General features: G+C 37.2%; 3 protein-coding genes across 6 annotated transcripts; 2 read left to right on the forward strand and 1 right to left on the reverse strand.

The window, feature by feature from the left end:
- Positions 1-1,201: 1,201 nt before the first annotated feature.
- LOC143340258 (uncharacterized) lies at positions 1,202-6,558 on the reverse strand. Of its 3 annotated transcripts, none has more exons than XM_076762003.1 (9): positions 6,200-6,558; positions 4,400-5,844; positions 4,037-4,139; positions 3,190-3,374; positions 2,345-2,679; positions 1,925-2,249; positions 1,762-1,846; positions 1,521-1,650; positions 1,202-1,405 (listed from the first exon to the last, which is right to left on the reverse strand). In XM_076762003.1, the coding sequence occupies exons 1-9, from the start codon at positions 6,556-6,558 to the stop codon at positions 1,379-1,381; spliced, it is 2,994 nt and encodes a 997-aa protein (XP_076618118.1). In that variant the 3' UTR covers positions 1,202-1,378. The 3 variants fall into 3 exon arrangements, with proteins under 3 accessions (XP_076618118.1, XP_076618108.1, XP_076618127.1); XM_076761993.1 differs by having other exon boundaries at positions 4,037-4,127; positions 4,400-5,865; XM_076762012.1 differs by having other exon boundaries at positions 4,400-5,865; positions 6,200-6,420.
- A 38-nt stretch (positions 6,559-6,596) lies between these two features.
- LOC143340315 (uncharacterized) lies at positions 6,597-10,587 on the forward strand. The gene is made up of 6 exons (XM_076762117.1): positions 6,597-6,731; positions 6,829-7,015; positions 7,120-7,255; positions 7,406-7,555; positions 7,684-7,813; positions 7,945-10,587. The coding sequence occupies exons 1-6, from the start codon at positions 6,711-6,713 to the stop codon at positions 8,128-8,130; spliced, it is 810 nt and encodes a 269-aa protein (XP_076618232.1). The 5' UTR covers positions 6,597-6,710; the 3' UTR covers positions 8,131-10,587.
- On the forward strand, positions 8,780-14,089 carry LOC143340320 (uncharacterized). 2 transcript variants are annotated; one of them, XR_013079412.1, is made up of 5 exons: positions 8,780-11,144; positions 11,233-11,251; positions 11,356-11,460; positions 12,445-12,603; positions 12,845-14,089. XR_013079412.1 is itself a non-coding variant. In XM_076762132.1 (4 exons), the coding sequence occupies exons 1-4, from the start codon at positions 10,830-10,832 to the stop codon at positions 12,489-12,491; spliced, it is 486 nt and encodes a 161-aa protein (XP_076618247.1). In that variant the 5' UTR covers positions 8,780-10,829; the 3' UTR covers positions 12,492-14,088. The 2 variants fall into 2 exon arrangements, 1 of the variants encoding a protein (XP_076618247.1); XM_076762132.1 differs by having other exon boundaries at positions 12,445-14,088.
- The last annotated feature ends 1,006 nt before the right edge of the window (positions 14,090-15,095 follow it).

Below are 15,095 nucleotides of genomic sequence, written 5' to 3' on the forward strand. Positions count from 1 at the left end.
AAAGGAAAATGAAAAGGAATATGAACGGTGATCAAGAATGAAATACGAATCAAGAAGAAGGGGAAGAGAGAGAAATTGAAATATAATGGTGAGTCGGGCGAGAAAGGATAAACGTATCGAAAACGTACAAGACGTAGGAAGTAAGAGGAAAGGAAATTGGATGGAAAAAGAATCAATGTACAAGTAAATGGTCGGTGGTTCGTTTATCAACTACGATGCTCGAATGTTTCGAAAGGTGGACCAACGTAGAAGAGGGGCGTAACGAGAGTAAGAGTAAGAGTAAGCGAGGCTTGTAGTCAGGTAAGCCAGGCCAGTTGATACTGGTTGATACGTTGATCGACCAGTCAACCGACTGATTATCCGTTCATTCGTTGGTTATGTTGTACCATCTATCGTAATACTCTTTTTAACTCTTTTAAAAGCTGGCAGCGTTGTTGCACAACTTTCGCGTTATTAGTTTAAAATGTATCAAATATTCTGGGTTCGATAACCTTTAATGTTCGAAACTTTTAATCAAAAGTCTCAAGGTTACAGAGGAAAAAGAATTTCAACTTTTTCGCGTATTTTCAACAATTAATTGCTCTGACACTGTATTAAATTTAAATTTGTTCATTTTCTGATAAACAAACTACATATTGGTAAGATATAAGACAAAACAGGGTCCAGCATACACAATTTTATAACCTATTTTACCGCATATTAGTTTTAAAATGCTTCAAGACATGGAAAAATTTGAAAATAAAGGTGAAATTTTCAACGATAATATTACCTTTTTCTGTTATATCCAATAACAGTCGACGAGAAAGTAAAAGGATAAAACATACAACTTGGACTTTCGATATTAATGTTATTAATATCGCCTTGAGATAAACACGCATGATCGGTCTTGCAACCTTCAGAGTAGCCTCGTATACGTGCAAGTAGAAGCATTTTGCGCTTTGCACTTGACAACACGCACGATTGAAAATTTTATTTTATTCGTAATACGAACATTAGATAATTTAACGATAGAATAAAACAATTTACAAATAATTTCCGCGTATTTTCTATATAAGATGTAGAAAACACGCAATATAGTATAGAATATTCGATATATCTGCATTACTTTGTCGATATTGCAATCGTCGTAGAGTTTCATTACCCTAAAAATGTGTGCACGGATGTGTGTGTATAGGAACATATTAACGTACACACGTAGAAATAAGCTTTAAATTTCATTTATTGAATCATACTACCCTCTTTTGGACAGATAACATGGTTTAGGCGTAATTTTGTACGCTCGAAAAATGTCAAATATACAAAATAACGATGATTCGTTCTCCGACTAAATTTAGATACATAATAATGTCGTAAATACATTTGACTGATACTCATTTTCTCAATAATATGGTCTCCGAGGATTATTCTGAAAGAAATGAAAATCAAATTAGTCGATAAAACAAAATTCAACTTCTCCGTTACTGACAAATTCTAAAGAATGGAAGTAAATGTTTCTTTCGTATTTGGCAAAACTGTCGTACCAAAGGATTAGGCCTAAATCTATATGCGAGCATCATTCTTTTTCTATAGGCATCGAATTCGTCGTCGTCTCTGGATACACCGTCTGGTCTTTCAGAACCTAAACCAGCGCTATCGAATCGGTTAGTCGCCCTATAAAATGCAATATTTTCATTTTCGAGGAGACGGTGTTACTCGCGATATCGTGTAGAAAATTAGCTTTTGCATGCGAAATAAAAATGATGTACTTTAGAAATTGCTTACTTGTTAATAGGTTCGATACGACCGTTGCCTTCGCTCCCCAAACCTTGTCCTTCGCTCCAACCAAGTTTCTGTAACATCTGAAACCCTAAGGAAAGGAAAAGAGAAATAATTCACTAATGGTTACTGGTTACTGGTTACTCTCGCGAAAGTTTATGTTACGCACCAATGTTGTCTTCTTTGAGCTTATACTCCTTGTAATCGCTAAGATCAGGCTCCTTTCCTTGCTTGACCGCATTGTACTGTTCCATGAATTTCTTAAGCTCGTCCGGTGGTAAAAAGTCACCGATATGATGTTTCCCTTCCGCCTGAGCAGTTAATTCTTCCGCCCACATTTGAGTGGCCTCCATCTCGGCGGACCTAAGTTTGTGTTCCCAAGTTCCGCCTTCGGTTTCTTCGTCGCTATCGTATTCGTATTTATGCTTCCCTTGTGCCTCTAAACGTTTCAATTCTTCTCGTTTCCTCAATAAATTTTGATAAAGGAGATTTATCTATGCGTAAGGAACGATTGATAATCAAATTTTAAATCGTCTCAAAGAATGATGTCGACAAATCGTACCTTTCTATTCGATTAAGAAACGTTTACCTTGTAATGATCCTCTGCTTTTTTCCATTGTTCTTCGGTAAGATCTAATGTACCGAAAGTTTGTCGGGCGTATTGTATCAAGGCAGGATCGTTCCTACAAATTTTCGTCAACATGGGATTCTTCGTTTTCGCGTGTTGCACCTTCGACGATGGAATTATAACAGCTGGTTGGCCAATTTGTCCAGGAATTGCAATACCTGGTTGCGAAAGTCCACTATTTTGTTTACGTACGGATAAAGTGTTCATTTCCGTTATAGACACTTTATTATTCGGATCACCCCAACGACTACGTCTTTTCCGTTTACGTTCTTCTTTGTTTTCCTCCTTCGATCTATCTGTAGAATTGTCATCGTCTAACTCTCTCTCTCTCTCTCTCTCTCTCTCTTTTCCTTTCTGTTTTTGCGCGCGCGTAATATACAGGGTGTTCGGCCACCCCTGGGAAAAATTTTAATAGAAGATTCTAGAGGCGAAAATAAGACGAAAATCAAGAATACCAATTTATTGATGGAAGCTTCGTTAAAAAGTTATTAACAATTAAATTGAAAAATTTCAGATCGTTTTGGAAAAATTATTTTCGATTGCGGGGGTCAATTACAATCATTTTTGGTGAATAGACATACCCCCGAAATCTTGCGCATTTTCGAGAAAAAAATTCAGTACGGTCGGAACTTTAAACGTTAATAACTGTTTAACGAAACCTTCATCAACAAATTGGTATTCTTGATTTTCGTCTTATTTTGCCATCTAGAATCACCAATTAAAATTTTTCCCAGGAGTGGCCAAACACCCTGTATACTCGTCGTAACAATCTGTAACAATTTTGTTGCATATCCGATCCCGCTTACCTTGCGAAGAAACGTGTCTGTTTGTATGACTTTGTTCGCTATCGTCGTTATCGCTGAAAGCTTCTTCCGGACAATACGGTTCCGCACCGCTGTCTTTAAATTCCCTAACGGACTTTTCAGCACGGAACTTTGCCACCAACCCCCTGTACTGCAGATACGCTGCACTTTGCTTTTGGTGCAGAAACCTTGATTAAAACAATACTTAAGACTCTGACGAGTAACATATTCTCCTAGATTAGATTCCTTTGTTAAAGAAAACGATTAAAAAACAAAAAAACAAAAAAACAAAAAAACAAAAAAAACAAATTACATAAAAAAGAAAAAGAAAAGAAAAAAAAAAGAAGGATAAACACGTGATACGTGTAACGAAACGGCCGCGAAAGAGTTCTTAGAGCAATAACGCGATATGAATCGTAACCTTTATATTCCCAAGAAAATGATATCAGATTTTTTGTTGAAAAATAATCCTCCTATCGATAGTGTAGTAATTTCACGGTAACTATTACAATGTTAAATTGATTGACAATGTTATTTGATGTATTTCGAGCCGCAATTTACATAGTGGCTGCGTGAGTTTCGATTACATTTCCCACGTTGTTGGTGTTAATACTATAATTTTGCTATTCGATAAAACGCAATTACGATTAAAAAAAAAAGGGCACAACTTCTCGTTACATTAGATCACATACTATCTCATTATCGCGTAACATGTAAAAATGTAAAAATGTAAAAATGTAAAAATAGAAAAATCGAAAGAAACGGCACACGAATTGAAGTAAGAGGGGAAGAGGTAACGCTACACGACGTGTTAAGGCACGAGACGGGGACCAGAGAGGACAGTAGTTACCATAATTTAGGATCTTGGGCATTCTTCTCTCGCGCTTCCTGTTCGATTTCATCCCCGCAGTCAGCGACGATGCGTGCCAGCTGCTCAGCCTCTACGGGACACACTTAGAAGCCTTTGTCAGACATGCGTAACAACGCTAAAACTTTGTTTTTTTTTTGTGTGTTCTGTAGCGTATAACCTACGTATGTCTACACGAATGGTCGGCGGATATGCTTTTGCGTATCTCACATTCTCCCACGTGTCTTGCATTCGGCGTATCGCTCGCGCTTATGCGCCCTCGATCAATCATTTTTCCTCTTAAAAACCGATACACGGCGATACGTCGAAACGAAGAAACGGTTGAAAATAATCGACATATCATACCTAGCTGTTCGGTAGTTTGTTGACCGGTCAATGGCCTCACCGGTGGTGGTACTTGAATGTTAGGTGGTCCCACAGGTACCTGAGTGACTTGATTGGGAAGAGGATAACTGGTTGATAACAAAGGAGGGGGTGGACCGGCATTTTGAATAATGGGAGGTGGTGGCACATTCGGTGGCGGAATGTTCAAGTTTGGAGGCGGAATCGAATTTATACTCGATGGAACGTTGTGAACTGGGGGTGGTGCAGACATCAATACAGATGGTATCACATTCGGTACGTTCGAAGCATTCCCTGGCACGGTGACGACAATTGTTTGCGAGGCAGCAGAAATAGACATCATGTTTGGCGGCATTTGTGTCATCGTTGGTAACAAATTCGGAGGAGGAATATTCGGAGGCAGTAAATTCGTAGGTTGTAAAGTCGCGGCCGGAGGTCCACCGCATTGTCGCCCCGACGAAATTACACATTGTTGCGCATTGCCCGACGTCGCTGTTGACGATGCGGATGCTGAAGACGGCAACGACGACAATGAAAATGACGCCGATGACGATGGTGGTTGTAACGCCGACGTTGTTGAACAAGAGCTCGAACAGGAGGTTGAAGAGGACGAGGATGTGGCGGATGAAGCTGAGCATGACGACAACGACGAAGAAGATGTACAAGGTGCCGGAGGAGGTGGAGGCGGTGGTGGTAAATTTTGTAGATTCGGTGGCATTGTCCGAGAAATATGCATATTCGGTGGTGGTACGTTCGTATTTGGAGGTATAGATTGTATGGAAGGCTGAGGAGGAGGAGGAGGTGGAGGAGGAGGAGGCGGTGGATGTATTGTACGCGGTGGTGATATTTGCATTCTTGGATCGCCAGACCGATCGTCTATACCAGGATAAGGGTTAGTCAAATTTTTTGGAGGAGGCATTCTAGATAAATGTGGAGGAGGAACATTGGTTATGATGTTTCTTATATTAGGTGGAGGTACGCTTGTGAGATGCATTATAGGTTGAGACATGAGGGAAGGAACGAGAGGTGAATTTCCATTTCGAGGGAAATACTGTTGCTGACTGTGTTGCGCACGTTGTCCATTGGGAGATAATTGATTAAAGGAACGTCGAGCTTCCGGACTTTGAGACGCTGGCCGTCTAGTAGGAGATGGACTCGAAGGAGAGCTATGCCTTCTATTCGAGCTTTTCTCCCATCGAGAATCCCCTCTTCTACGATCTCTTTTGTTCTCCCAATCTCTGCTTTTATCATTGTTTCTCTTTCGTTCTTTATCATGCAATCCCTCTTTATATTTTTCTTCCCTCTTTTCTTCTAGTTTCACAGAAAACGTAGACTCTGTTTTAACCGTTCCTTTATTGCTTGCAATTTTTTTAAACTGATCCAAAAAACTGCCGTCGTTTGCAAATAGATTGACCGTTTGCGACACGGTAGGCTTCTCTTCTTGTTTCCTACGATAGAAAGTGTTTCTTCTGTGAATAACGAATGAATATTTAAAGACAATAACAAATTTATCGATCGATATTTGCTAACAAAATACAAATTCTCAATACGGACCAAAATATAATTTGACAGATGAACTTGTATTACAGTCATCGCAAACCTAATGCTAATATTTAGACGTTTTATTTGCCATTTCGTTTAGGCGTAAGTAGAAATATATTTATCATACTTGGCACGCAATCGATCGGTCGTCAACGATTATTAAATTACAAAGAAAAAGACCGTTTTTTCCAAACTATATCATTTATCGAGACATTTTCATGCAATAATACGTTTGCAGTGTAAAAAATTGCAATTACTTACTTGGTAGTATTAGCTTTATTCATTGTCGAATTCGGGACTAACGCATTTGACTTTTTCAAATTTTCTACAGCTTCTTTTGCTTTTTGCTCTTGCATCTTTGCTTGAATCTCAAGCTTCTTTTGCTGAATAATTTGTTCTTGCTTCGACATTTGAGCAAAACGTTCATTTCGCGATGTTTTTGAAACAAATGGGTCAGAACCTTTTACACCACGGTACGCCATATTTGTTGTGTCGCAGACGACTCTCGAGCAAGTTTGGTACTTTGAATTGCTTTCAATGGAAATCAAATAATTCGAGGTCGAGAAACGACTAACTTGTAACCTGTAAGTGACGTAGCAGTTACTACTAGCAGCCAGCATCGCAGATCGCAGCGGCTCTCGCCTAGATAGTGGCGTAACCAAGCGACAAAACTGAGCAGCAATCGTTTATTGAAAACCCAAGTTCAAATTTCTGTTATTTTTTTTACCTAGTAACTGTAATGTACTATTTTAAAGATTATTAATCACCACTTATGAACATGTTAAAACCTTCGGTGATTATTAAATCTTGCATACAATCTTTTCAACGATGCGTACAGTATCGTGGGTCGCACAAGTGTGTATAATTCTTATATGTATACATTATTTCAGCATTTAAATGTCAGAGTTGGTAATACAACCGAAAATTACTTTACCATGCAAACAAAAACTTTGATCGAGTTACTTTATTATTTAATCAAAAATGAAGAGAAACTGTTTTTGAAAAGGGAACTATCTTGGAACACAAAGTTAAATGATTTTGTGATGAATATTGCAAAAGCTACGGTCGATGTAAAACGTGCGTTATTTATCTAATGAAATAACATTAGGAATTGATTAGGTTTAAACAACGGATCAACTAATTTTTCAATCATTAAATGATCATTAAATGTTTATTAACAGAATGGACGTTTCTTCTTTGCAAGCAGAGATTACATTTTATCCGTTTACAGCAAAAGGCTGAGATTGATTGGAAGGAAGCAAACTTTCTAAAATCAAATATTAAAGAAAACACGGAGTATGCGATCGCAGCACAAATGTATATAATTCTTCTTCTTTGCTGGCTAACGAGTTCAAAACAAAACAGAATTGGGTTATATTATCGCACGTCGCTTATCTTTTAACAATTTAATAGAGAATGTAAGTTACCGATTGCTTTCTACCGGTTATGAAAAGAAAAACATTTTAGGAGGGAATCTTCATCAAAGTTATTAGCTACGAATCAGGAATGTAAAATGCGGAAGAAACATATAGAAAAGGAAATAGAATCGTTTAAGTTTCATTCAAAGTCTTTGGATAGAGTACGTCATTCGAGGAAAAATGATCTGTACGATGCATAGTACGTAAAGATTTGTGTATTCTTTGCTTGTAGAAATTTTAATTGAATTTTGAGCTAGGAAAACTGTACTGTAATTATATCTTTAGATATTGCAAACGGTAATGTTAATGTTATTGTTAATTGCGTAGCTTTAAAACAAAGAAACAATACTTGGATCGACTCGCAAAGTATGACAATAATATCGGACAGCTTAATATTTGCAAAAAAGATCTGTTAGTCGATAAAGACTCTATAGAGAACGAATATGTTATTATTCAGGTTTGTCTTAACATTATTATACACTTTGCATTAACTATTGCTTCCCTTTTTATTATTATTCTCATAGTAGAAATACTAAAATAGACTTAAACTGCATGAAATATATTTCTTTTTTATATATTGTCTTTCAGAATCAACTTAACGGTCAACGTAGTTTGTATAATCGGTTGAAAGAAGAGCACGATCTAAACGTAACAAAGGTATTTTTAGCAAAATTAGAAAGTTTTCATCGAAATCATGCAGCAAAAGTAATTCAGCAGAATTGGAGACTATACTGTTTACGTCTATCTGGCAAAAAAAGAAAAGGCAAAAAGTAACGTATCTACGTAGATCCTCGTATCTGTTTTAGCATCGAAGTTTTGAATTAGTTTGCGGTAGTCGGAACTAAATAAAAAAAATAGAGATTATAAAAATTTTATATAGAAAAACATGCATGATTGCATAAAATAACATTCAAGTTGAAGAATAACAAGTCACAGAGTTTGTTTGTTTGGAAGATAGTATGTGTCTGTAATTACATACTTTATATTATCATATTTACCTTATTTGGTATAAATTATACGTGTAACTCTATCGTTGTACAGGAGCAGGTTCATATCCGGTATTCATCATGTTTAAAGTCGCTATAGTATTATATTAAAAAAATGTGTGTCATTTCTATTCATTGATACGAACAGTTTACTTGAAACAAATAGAACAAGAGATAAAAATATAATTTATTTACGTATAAAAAGAATCGAGTCCGTTATCGGAAAGGCACTACAGTGGCGTATCGTGACTAAAAAGTTAAAGCATCGTATCAAAAGAATTTTTGGAAATAAGCTGCATAACCATTATGCATATCGTTTGTTTATCAAATCGTCCGCGATTTGATTTTTACGTTATAATGAAGATGACTATGATGACGATTAACGATAAATTTTTTTACAGACGACACGTTTATAAAATTAGTACATAAAATTGATGATTATTTTTGTGTGGATTCGAGAATGCAGTAGCAACAGTAATATACTTGGATTGTTGCAGAACGCTTTTTGAAGGGAAATGATTACGTATTCAACTATATTGATCTTTTGCTATGTTTAGAAATATCTCTGTTTCCCAACCCCTGTTGTTTCTTGGCAACGTTCTCCACCTTAACCCTCCGTGTTTCCCTTCGCATCGGCGAGATTGCCTTTACGATTAAAGAAAACTTTGTTTTTCAATTTGTCAAGTGAAGTTTGATCGTTTCTATTTCGCTTCTCTGCTTTAAGCGCAACCGTAAAGTGAGAATGGTAGTTTTAAAGACCGTGGAAACGTACGTATGGACGAACTGGACGAAAGACAGTAAGAGAGATTGAAGTAAGGAAAGAGTTGTAGGGGAAAGAGGATGGAAAGTGAGAGTTAAAAACGTAATAAAAGAGATCGTGTCGATGAGGATAGAATAGCAGAATGAAAAGGGGTGGACGGTGAACCGAACCGCGCGTGCGAGCGAGGAGCAGGTAGGTAAATAATGGGGCGCGAAGGTTGACGTAACGCATGCTCCGAAACGTTTTCCCGGGGTGATGATCAGCGAGGGAGACTAAGCCAGCAGGCGAGGCTGACAAACCGTTCGATCGTTACGAGGTGAATCAGTGACCGAATGTACCGCGAATCACATATATTATTCGTATTTACTCTAGCGTCGATGTTTAGTTTACGTAGATATTGATATTTCAGTTGTTCGAAAGGAGTGAGATAAGTGGTAAATAAGCACGGATAAACATGTTACTAAAACAGCTCGCGTAGATTAATCGAAGTTTGTTACGAAAAACGAGAAGTGATTCTTTTGTTGTACAAGACCCATTAAATTTGATTTAAATTGTTTAAACGTTTAGTCGAAATAAGTGTGGCAGAGAAGAATTGTAGGCGAAGTAAACGCAACGTCCGATAACAAGTACATACTACATACTAACAGCTGTCTGGATGTGTTGACTCGAGACAGTTTTGATCCAGGCTCGCTCGTAAAACGAATGCGCACCACCTGTAGCTCGATATCTACGCTTAAAAGGTCAACCGCCCCTCTGTTGTCGATTTTCTCTACGAATGTAAGTGAAAGGGTTCTGTTTTTACAGTTTCTCTGTCTGCATCTTTATCGAATACGTACAATTAATAATAATGTTGCATTCTTTATTTATTTAATACGAGATTTTCTCCGATCTCTTTGAAATTCCAAATAAAGATCAGCGGACTTGTAATTTACGTGCGTGAGAAATTAAACGATCGAGATTCAAGGAGGATATATTTGACTGTTTCGAATGTTTCGAGGAAACAAATGAATTTTGTTATTTTTACGATAGCGTAAATTTGAGTAATAAGCGTAACTATTGTACAGGCGACGCGACAGTTGAACAAGTTTGAATAAACGATAACATGTAATACGACGCGTGTATACGTAGGTCATATACATTTTCATGTACTTGGACATGATGTTATTTGATTATTTATTTACGATTATGAGTTTAAAGCAATCGCATGATAATTACACGGTAATTATCGTGCGATTTCTTTGAAATTATAATCACAAATAAGTGAACGGATTATATTTTTTCGGACACTATTTCTTTTTAGTAAAGTACATGTAGGAAAAATAGTAATGGTGTTTCGTAACGTAGCAATCGTTGTCAACGGTGGTGTTTCAATAGAATTTGATCGTTATCAGAGATGGCTGTGCGATCAGTCTTTGTAATTTGAAGCGTTTTAAGTATCTCTTGCAACAGAGAACGGAGGAAACGAAGGAGAAGAAGACGAAGGAGGGAGAGAGAGAGTGAATGAGTGAGCGAGTGAGTGAGTGAGAGAGAATGAGAGAAGAGGACAAAGATAGAAGAGATGAAACGAAATTAAACTATAGAGAATAGAAAGGAAGAGAGTAAAAAATTAAGGGAATATAAGAAGGAGCTCGTTGGTTTCGTATGGTGAGCCGAGCAACATTTTAGCGACAACGTTCGTTCGTTCATTCGGTTTGACTTTTTTTTTAATGAAACTGTTTTAAGAAGGGATGGTGTTACGCTTTGTTTTGTCGAGATGTAAACGCATTTCATTTCTATGCGACGAAGGTTCGTTGGATCGTGGAAATTCTAGAATTCGTAGCGTTATCGTACTAACGATGACCGAGAGAACAAACATTATCGTCGTCGCATCGTACAAGTGGAGCATGGAGGAACGGGAACAAATTTTAGCTACTGGAACATTAGATGAAAGGAAGGAGGCTTTTAAAGACGACGAAGAACTGATGCGAGAAACCAGCAAATTTGTGAGCGAAGTTATAGAAACAGCGACCACCGAGGCCTCGAGATGTAAAATGTATTCGGAGGTTTGTTCGCATTTCAAATGTTCCTGCCAATTACAATTATTCTTAGCAATTATAATTATTCTTGGATCGTTTCGTTTCACTTTTTCAGGGAGGCGATGCCAGCGAAGGTAAGAATAAAATTGAAAACAGTTGTACGAGATTGCGCGTGAAATGAGATAAGTAGAGAAACTTGTTGTCATTGATGGAACCAACGATATGTATGTTTGCGTAGGAACTAGATTGAAAGGTGCTGATAGCATCGCTGGTTGGAATCATCGGGCACGTGGGTTCTGCAATCGAATACTGAACGCGCTTTGTCCATGTTTCACCAACAATGGTAAATCGTAGACCGTTTACCAATTATTGTAATTGCGCGTGATCCTACCGCCCCGCGTTCTTTCCTTCGGTTATTGTAGCTTTGCATTGCTCTCGTCGATAATCATTTCCACCTAACATACCCATTAAACAGACTATGAAACACAGCCAGTAATGCCTGAATAGATGCCAGAAATCGGGACCGAATTTTGTCCATATAAGCGGGTATAATTATTTTGCATATATTCAGCGTAAACGTTTGCATATAGTCGGGCATTATTGTATCTATCACGTACACGATACTTTGATGTTCGAGGACGGATCGAACGCGAACGTCGAGAATTAGCTCTATTCTTTAACTGTCAAGTTTTCGCGCTCCACCGAACGAAAACTATTGCTTTCGAAAATCGAATTTTTAAGAATAGTGGCTAAGAATAATGCTTAAGGTGAAGATCAACTACGTATATACATTCCATCTCGGAGAAGAAAAAAAAAAACAAAGAAACGCAGGCAGGAGGCTTCTTACAGAATCGGCCAGAAGCGAGGCGTGCATATCTTTTCTTCGAGAAAAATATGCGTTTACAAAAATGTCTAAGTAGAAAGGCGCTAGATGGAATCCTTTTGTTGTAACATTGGCCACGCAAATTAACTTGTAACTTAACATTTTCGTCGTTAGGGATACGTACTTACGCGTTGTTATAAGTAACGCGAACAATGGGATTTAATATTCGACTCGATTCTTCGACAACTCGATGAACAACTATGACGTCCTCGTTCATTCTCGCATGCATCGTTTGAATTATTACTTCTTATTTTAAATTCAACTCACCTAGCATGCATAACCGAGGTATTTGTCATTAAAGACTCACAAGTACCGAGTATATTATTACGGATGCTAGCAATGGCAGAGTATCGAAACACGCAGTAACATTCTGCACGTTGAAACCTGTAGATAGTAATAGTTTGGAAAAATGTATACTATCAATGTATCTATTCTTTTTCGTAGAATTATTCGCCTGGACACCATACCGGTATCGTTTCACGAGACCCTAATTGGTCGCTGACTTCCAGAATTACCGTACATTGCAGAACAACTATTGATTCGATTGATAAACGTGTCGTTGGCACGATTTAATTTACATAAATGCTTCATCGTAACATCGTGGTAAAAATCTTAACTAAATATTTTCATTCGATGCTACAGTCCGTTCGTTTACCTTCTTGTCGTTTGCTTCCATTTTCTACTTTTGCGAAAGTTTACTAGATATTAGTTTAATAGAAAGAAAGTTATCTGTATCGCATAAGCCTAAGAAACCGTTTCCTCGCGCACTCGTTGTTTATGCTATACCAGTAAAATGTATTTCCCAACACCAATTATACCGCCATGTTCGAATTATTTGTTCTAGAAGGTGATCGGGAAATGACCATTTCTTTCGGATCTTTTCTCTGCTACTATGTATTTATACTATGTTCTAACAGCGGACCGTATCGAAACAGTCGATAGTCGATAGATTGGATTTAATGACAGTTTAGTTTCATTTTTATATCACATATGTATATCAAAAGAATCAATTTTATTGTCCATTCAGTGGAAAAAATACTACAAACTTATTTATCTAATAATTTCGTATTAATGTGTGTGTGTGCGCGTGCGTGCGTGCGTGCGTGCGTGTATGTAGTATGTATGTATGTGTATGGCAGAATGAGGAAGATAGAAACAATTATGGCAAGAATAATGGCAATTGATACTTGAATTTATCGTACAACAATCACTTGATGTGGGATCAACAGGTAGAGAAATCGGTCGATTGACAATCAAACGAATATGTTACGCATGCGTGCGAGTTTACATTTACATATACTCTATTTTTTGTCCGCAGTTATAAGCACCGATAATTAAATTGCATAGTCGATGTTGGTTTCTGAAAAACAGTCCTACTCTGAACCTGCTACAAGGAATAATTTATCGATCAAACGAATCGTTGCAACGCGAAATAATATATCCATGTATATTTCTTTGTGTATACTCGTGTATACGTCTGTTTGTTGTATGAGCAAGCATACTACTAATTTTATGTATCCGTTAATAAATGTAGAAATGCAAATACAAATGTTCGCAAAATATGTATATCTAGATTTTTGTTGCGTTTATAGTTTATAGTTTTCATAAGGAAAAACGTGTAACAAGATAAATATGTGAAACGGTAAACACAAAGAAAATCGAGTATACAGAGTGTTTGAAAACGATGGGTGAAAGGAAAATATTAAAATTTTCTATGTAAATTAAAATCGGAAAGTCCTTTTCCGATCATTTTGCGATTTAGTCGCTCTTAGTATCGGTCGGTTGATCGTGCATGGCGTTCTGTGCGTAAAAATTTCAACCGCTTACGTCTAGGAAAGAAATCTTTGGATTACAAAATGGTAAAGGACTTTTCGATTCACGTGTCTCGTCTTAACCCATCGTTTCGAATCATTCTGTTTATCGTGTTGCATGCATTGTTGTTTATTTTATGTTTTGACATTGAAAAGAGAATCCTATTCGAAACGTAGTTAATTAAATAGTTATGAAAATTTTTCCAACAAAAATATAAATGCAAACTTTCACAGAGACGATTGATTTTTATTTTATTTTCATTAAATCTTCGAACCAAATAAACGAAACTATAGACCTCTGTACATACATTATGTATATGTATGGCTTGGTTACCATGGAAAGTTACTTTATTTTCTGGTTTAGCGAACGTGCACATCTCGTTGCGTTTCGATACAGTCGGTAGAAGGATTGAAATTTCACCAAAGGCGGTTCGTTACTAGGCAGAAAATGTCAAAGGACGGCAAAGAATCGCGTTCGTTCGTATACAAACAATTCGTTTTCTCTGTTTTGTATCTACGTAGTCTGTAGTAGTTACCGTTGTGCAAAATACATATGTAGATGAAACTGAACCGAAAATGGTTAGCGATTAATGTTTAACGCGGCGTCGGTTACCCAGGTTACGCGCAAATTACATCGATCGAATTTTTAAGAAAAATATCACGACTATGATTCATAGTCAATGTGCGTTTGTACTAACGAGAAAACGTTGAACGTTTCATTTCATTTAAAGCTGATGATACGATATGGAACGCAAGAAGGAACAGCCAGTTTTAAGAAGGAATAAATATCTATCGCTTTGTCAGGAAAGGGAAAATTTTCGTGCGCAACTTGTAAAAGTATTAAAAAGGAAACCGTTGTGTAAAACGGGAAAAAGCAAAGATTTTATCACCGACAAAGACAAAGATATCTTGCGGTATTATTATTATTTAACACACGGTATCGATGATGTTTACGTGGGGTCAATGGACCTCGATCTTTTGGGAAATATCTTACGGATGGTTCCGATCAAGTGGCAAAACAAGTTTAAGGAATCTGTGACTCGTTTGGTGAACGAAGCGAAACAAGAATATGCGTTGAACGTGAAAAAATCAATCGTAGAGTTTGTTATCGGTGATTGGTCGCAATGTTCGTTCGATCAGGTACGTGTATCGTTTAAATAGTTTTATTTAAAGATCCAAGCATTTATTATTACTTAATGATGGTTTATCGTACAATGTATGAGAATTTGAGATTTTTCATGATCGCGGTGTTGCTCGTATGTACGTAGGCAGGTAACAATCTCC

This window comes from Colletes latitarsis, chromosome 1 (genome assembly GCF_051014445.1).
Source record: "Colletes latitarsis isolate SP2378_abdomen chromosome 1, iyColLati1, whole genome shotgun sequence".
Lineage (NCBI taxonomy): Eukaryota > Metazoa > Arthropoda > Insecta > Hymenoptera > Colletidae > Colletes > Colletes latitarsis.

Bases quoted from the DNA above. Each gene is read 5' to 3' on its own strand.
- LOC143340258 (XM_076761993.1), bottom strand. From the start codon at position 6,558: ATGCTGGCTGCTAGTAGTAACTGCTACGTCACTTACAGGTTACAAGTT. The intron at 2,680-3,189 runs GTAAGCGGGATC...ACAATTCTACAG, and splicing joins CAGACACGTTTCTTCGCAAG to ATAGATCGAAGGAGGAAAAC. The intron at 1,651-1,761 runs GTAAGCAATTTC...TGCATTTTATAG, and splicing joins CGTATCGAACCTATTAACAA to GGCGACTAACCGATTCGATA.
- LOC143340315 (XM_076762117.1), top strand. From the start codon at position 6,711: ATGAACATGTTAAAACCTTCG. The intron at 7,256-7,405 runs GTATATAATTCT...AAAACATTTTAG, and splicing joins TATGCGATCGCAGCACAAAT to GAGGGAATCTTCATCAAAGT. The intron at 7,556-7,683 runs GTACGTAAAGAT...TTAATTGCGTAG, and splicing joins AATGATCTGTACGATGCATA to CTTTAAAACAAAGAAACAAT.
- LOC143340320 (XM_076762132.1), top strand. From the start codon at position 10,830: ATGGTGTTACGCTTTGTTTTGTCGAGATGTAAACGCATTTCATTTCTA. The intron at 11,461-12,444 runs GTAAATCGTAGA...TCTTTTTCGTAG, and splicing joins TCCATGTTTCACCAACAATG to AATTATTCGCCTGGACACCA.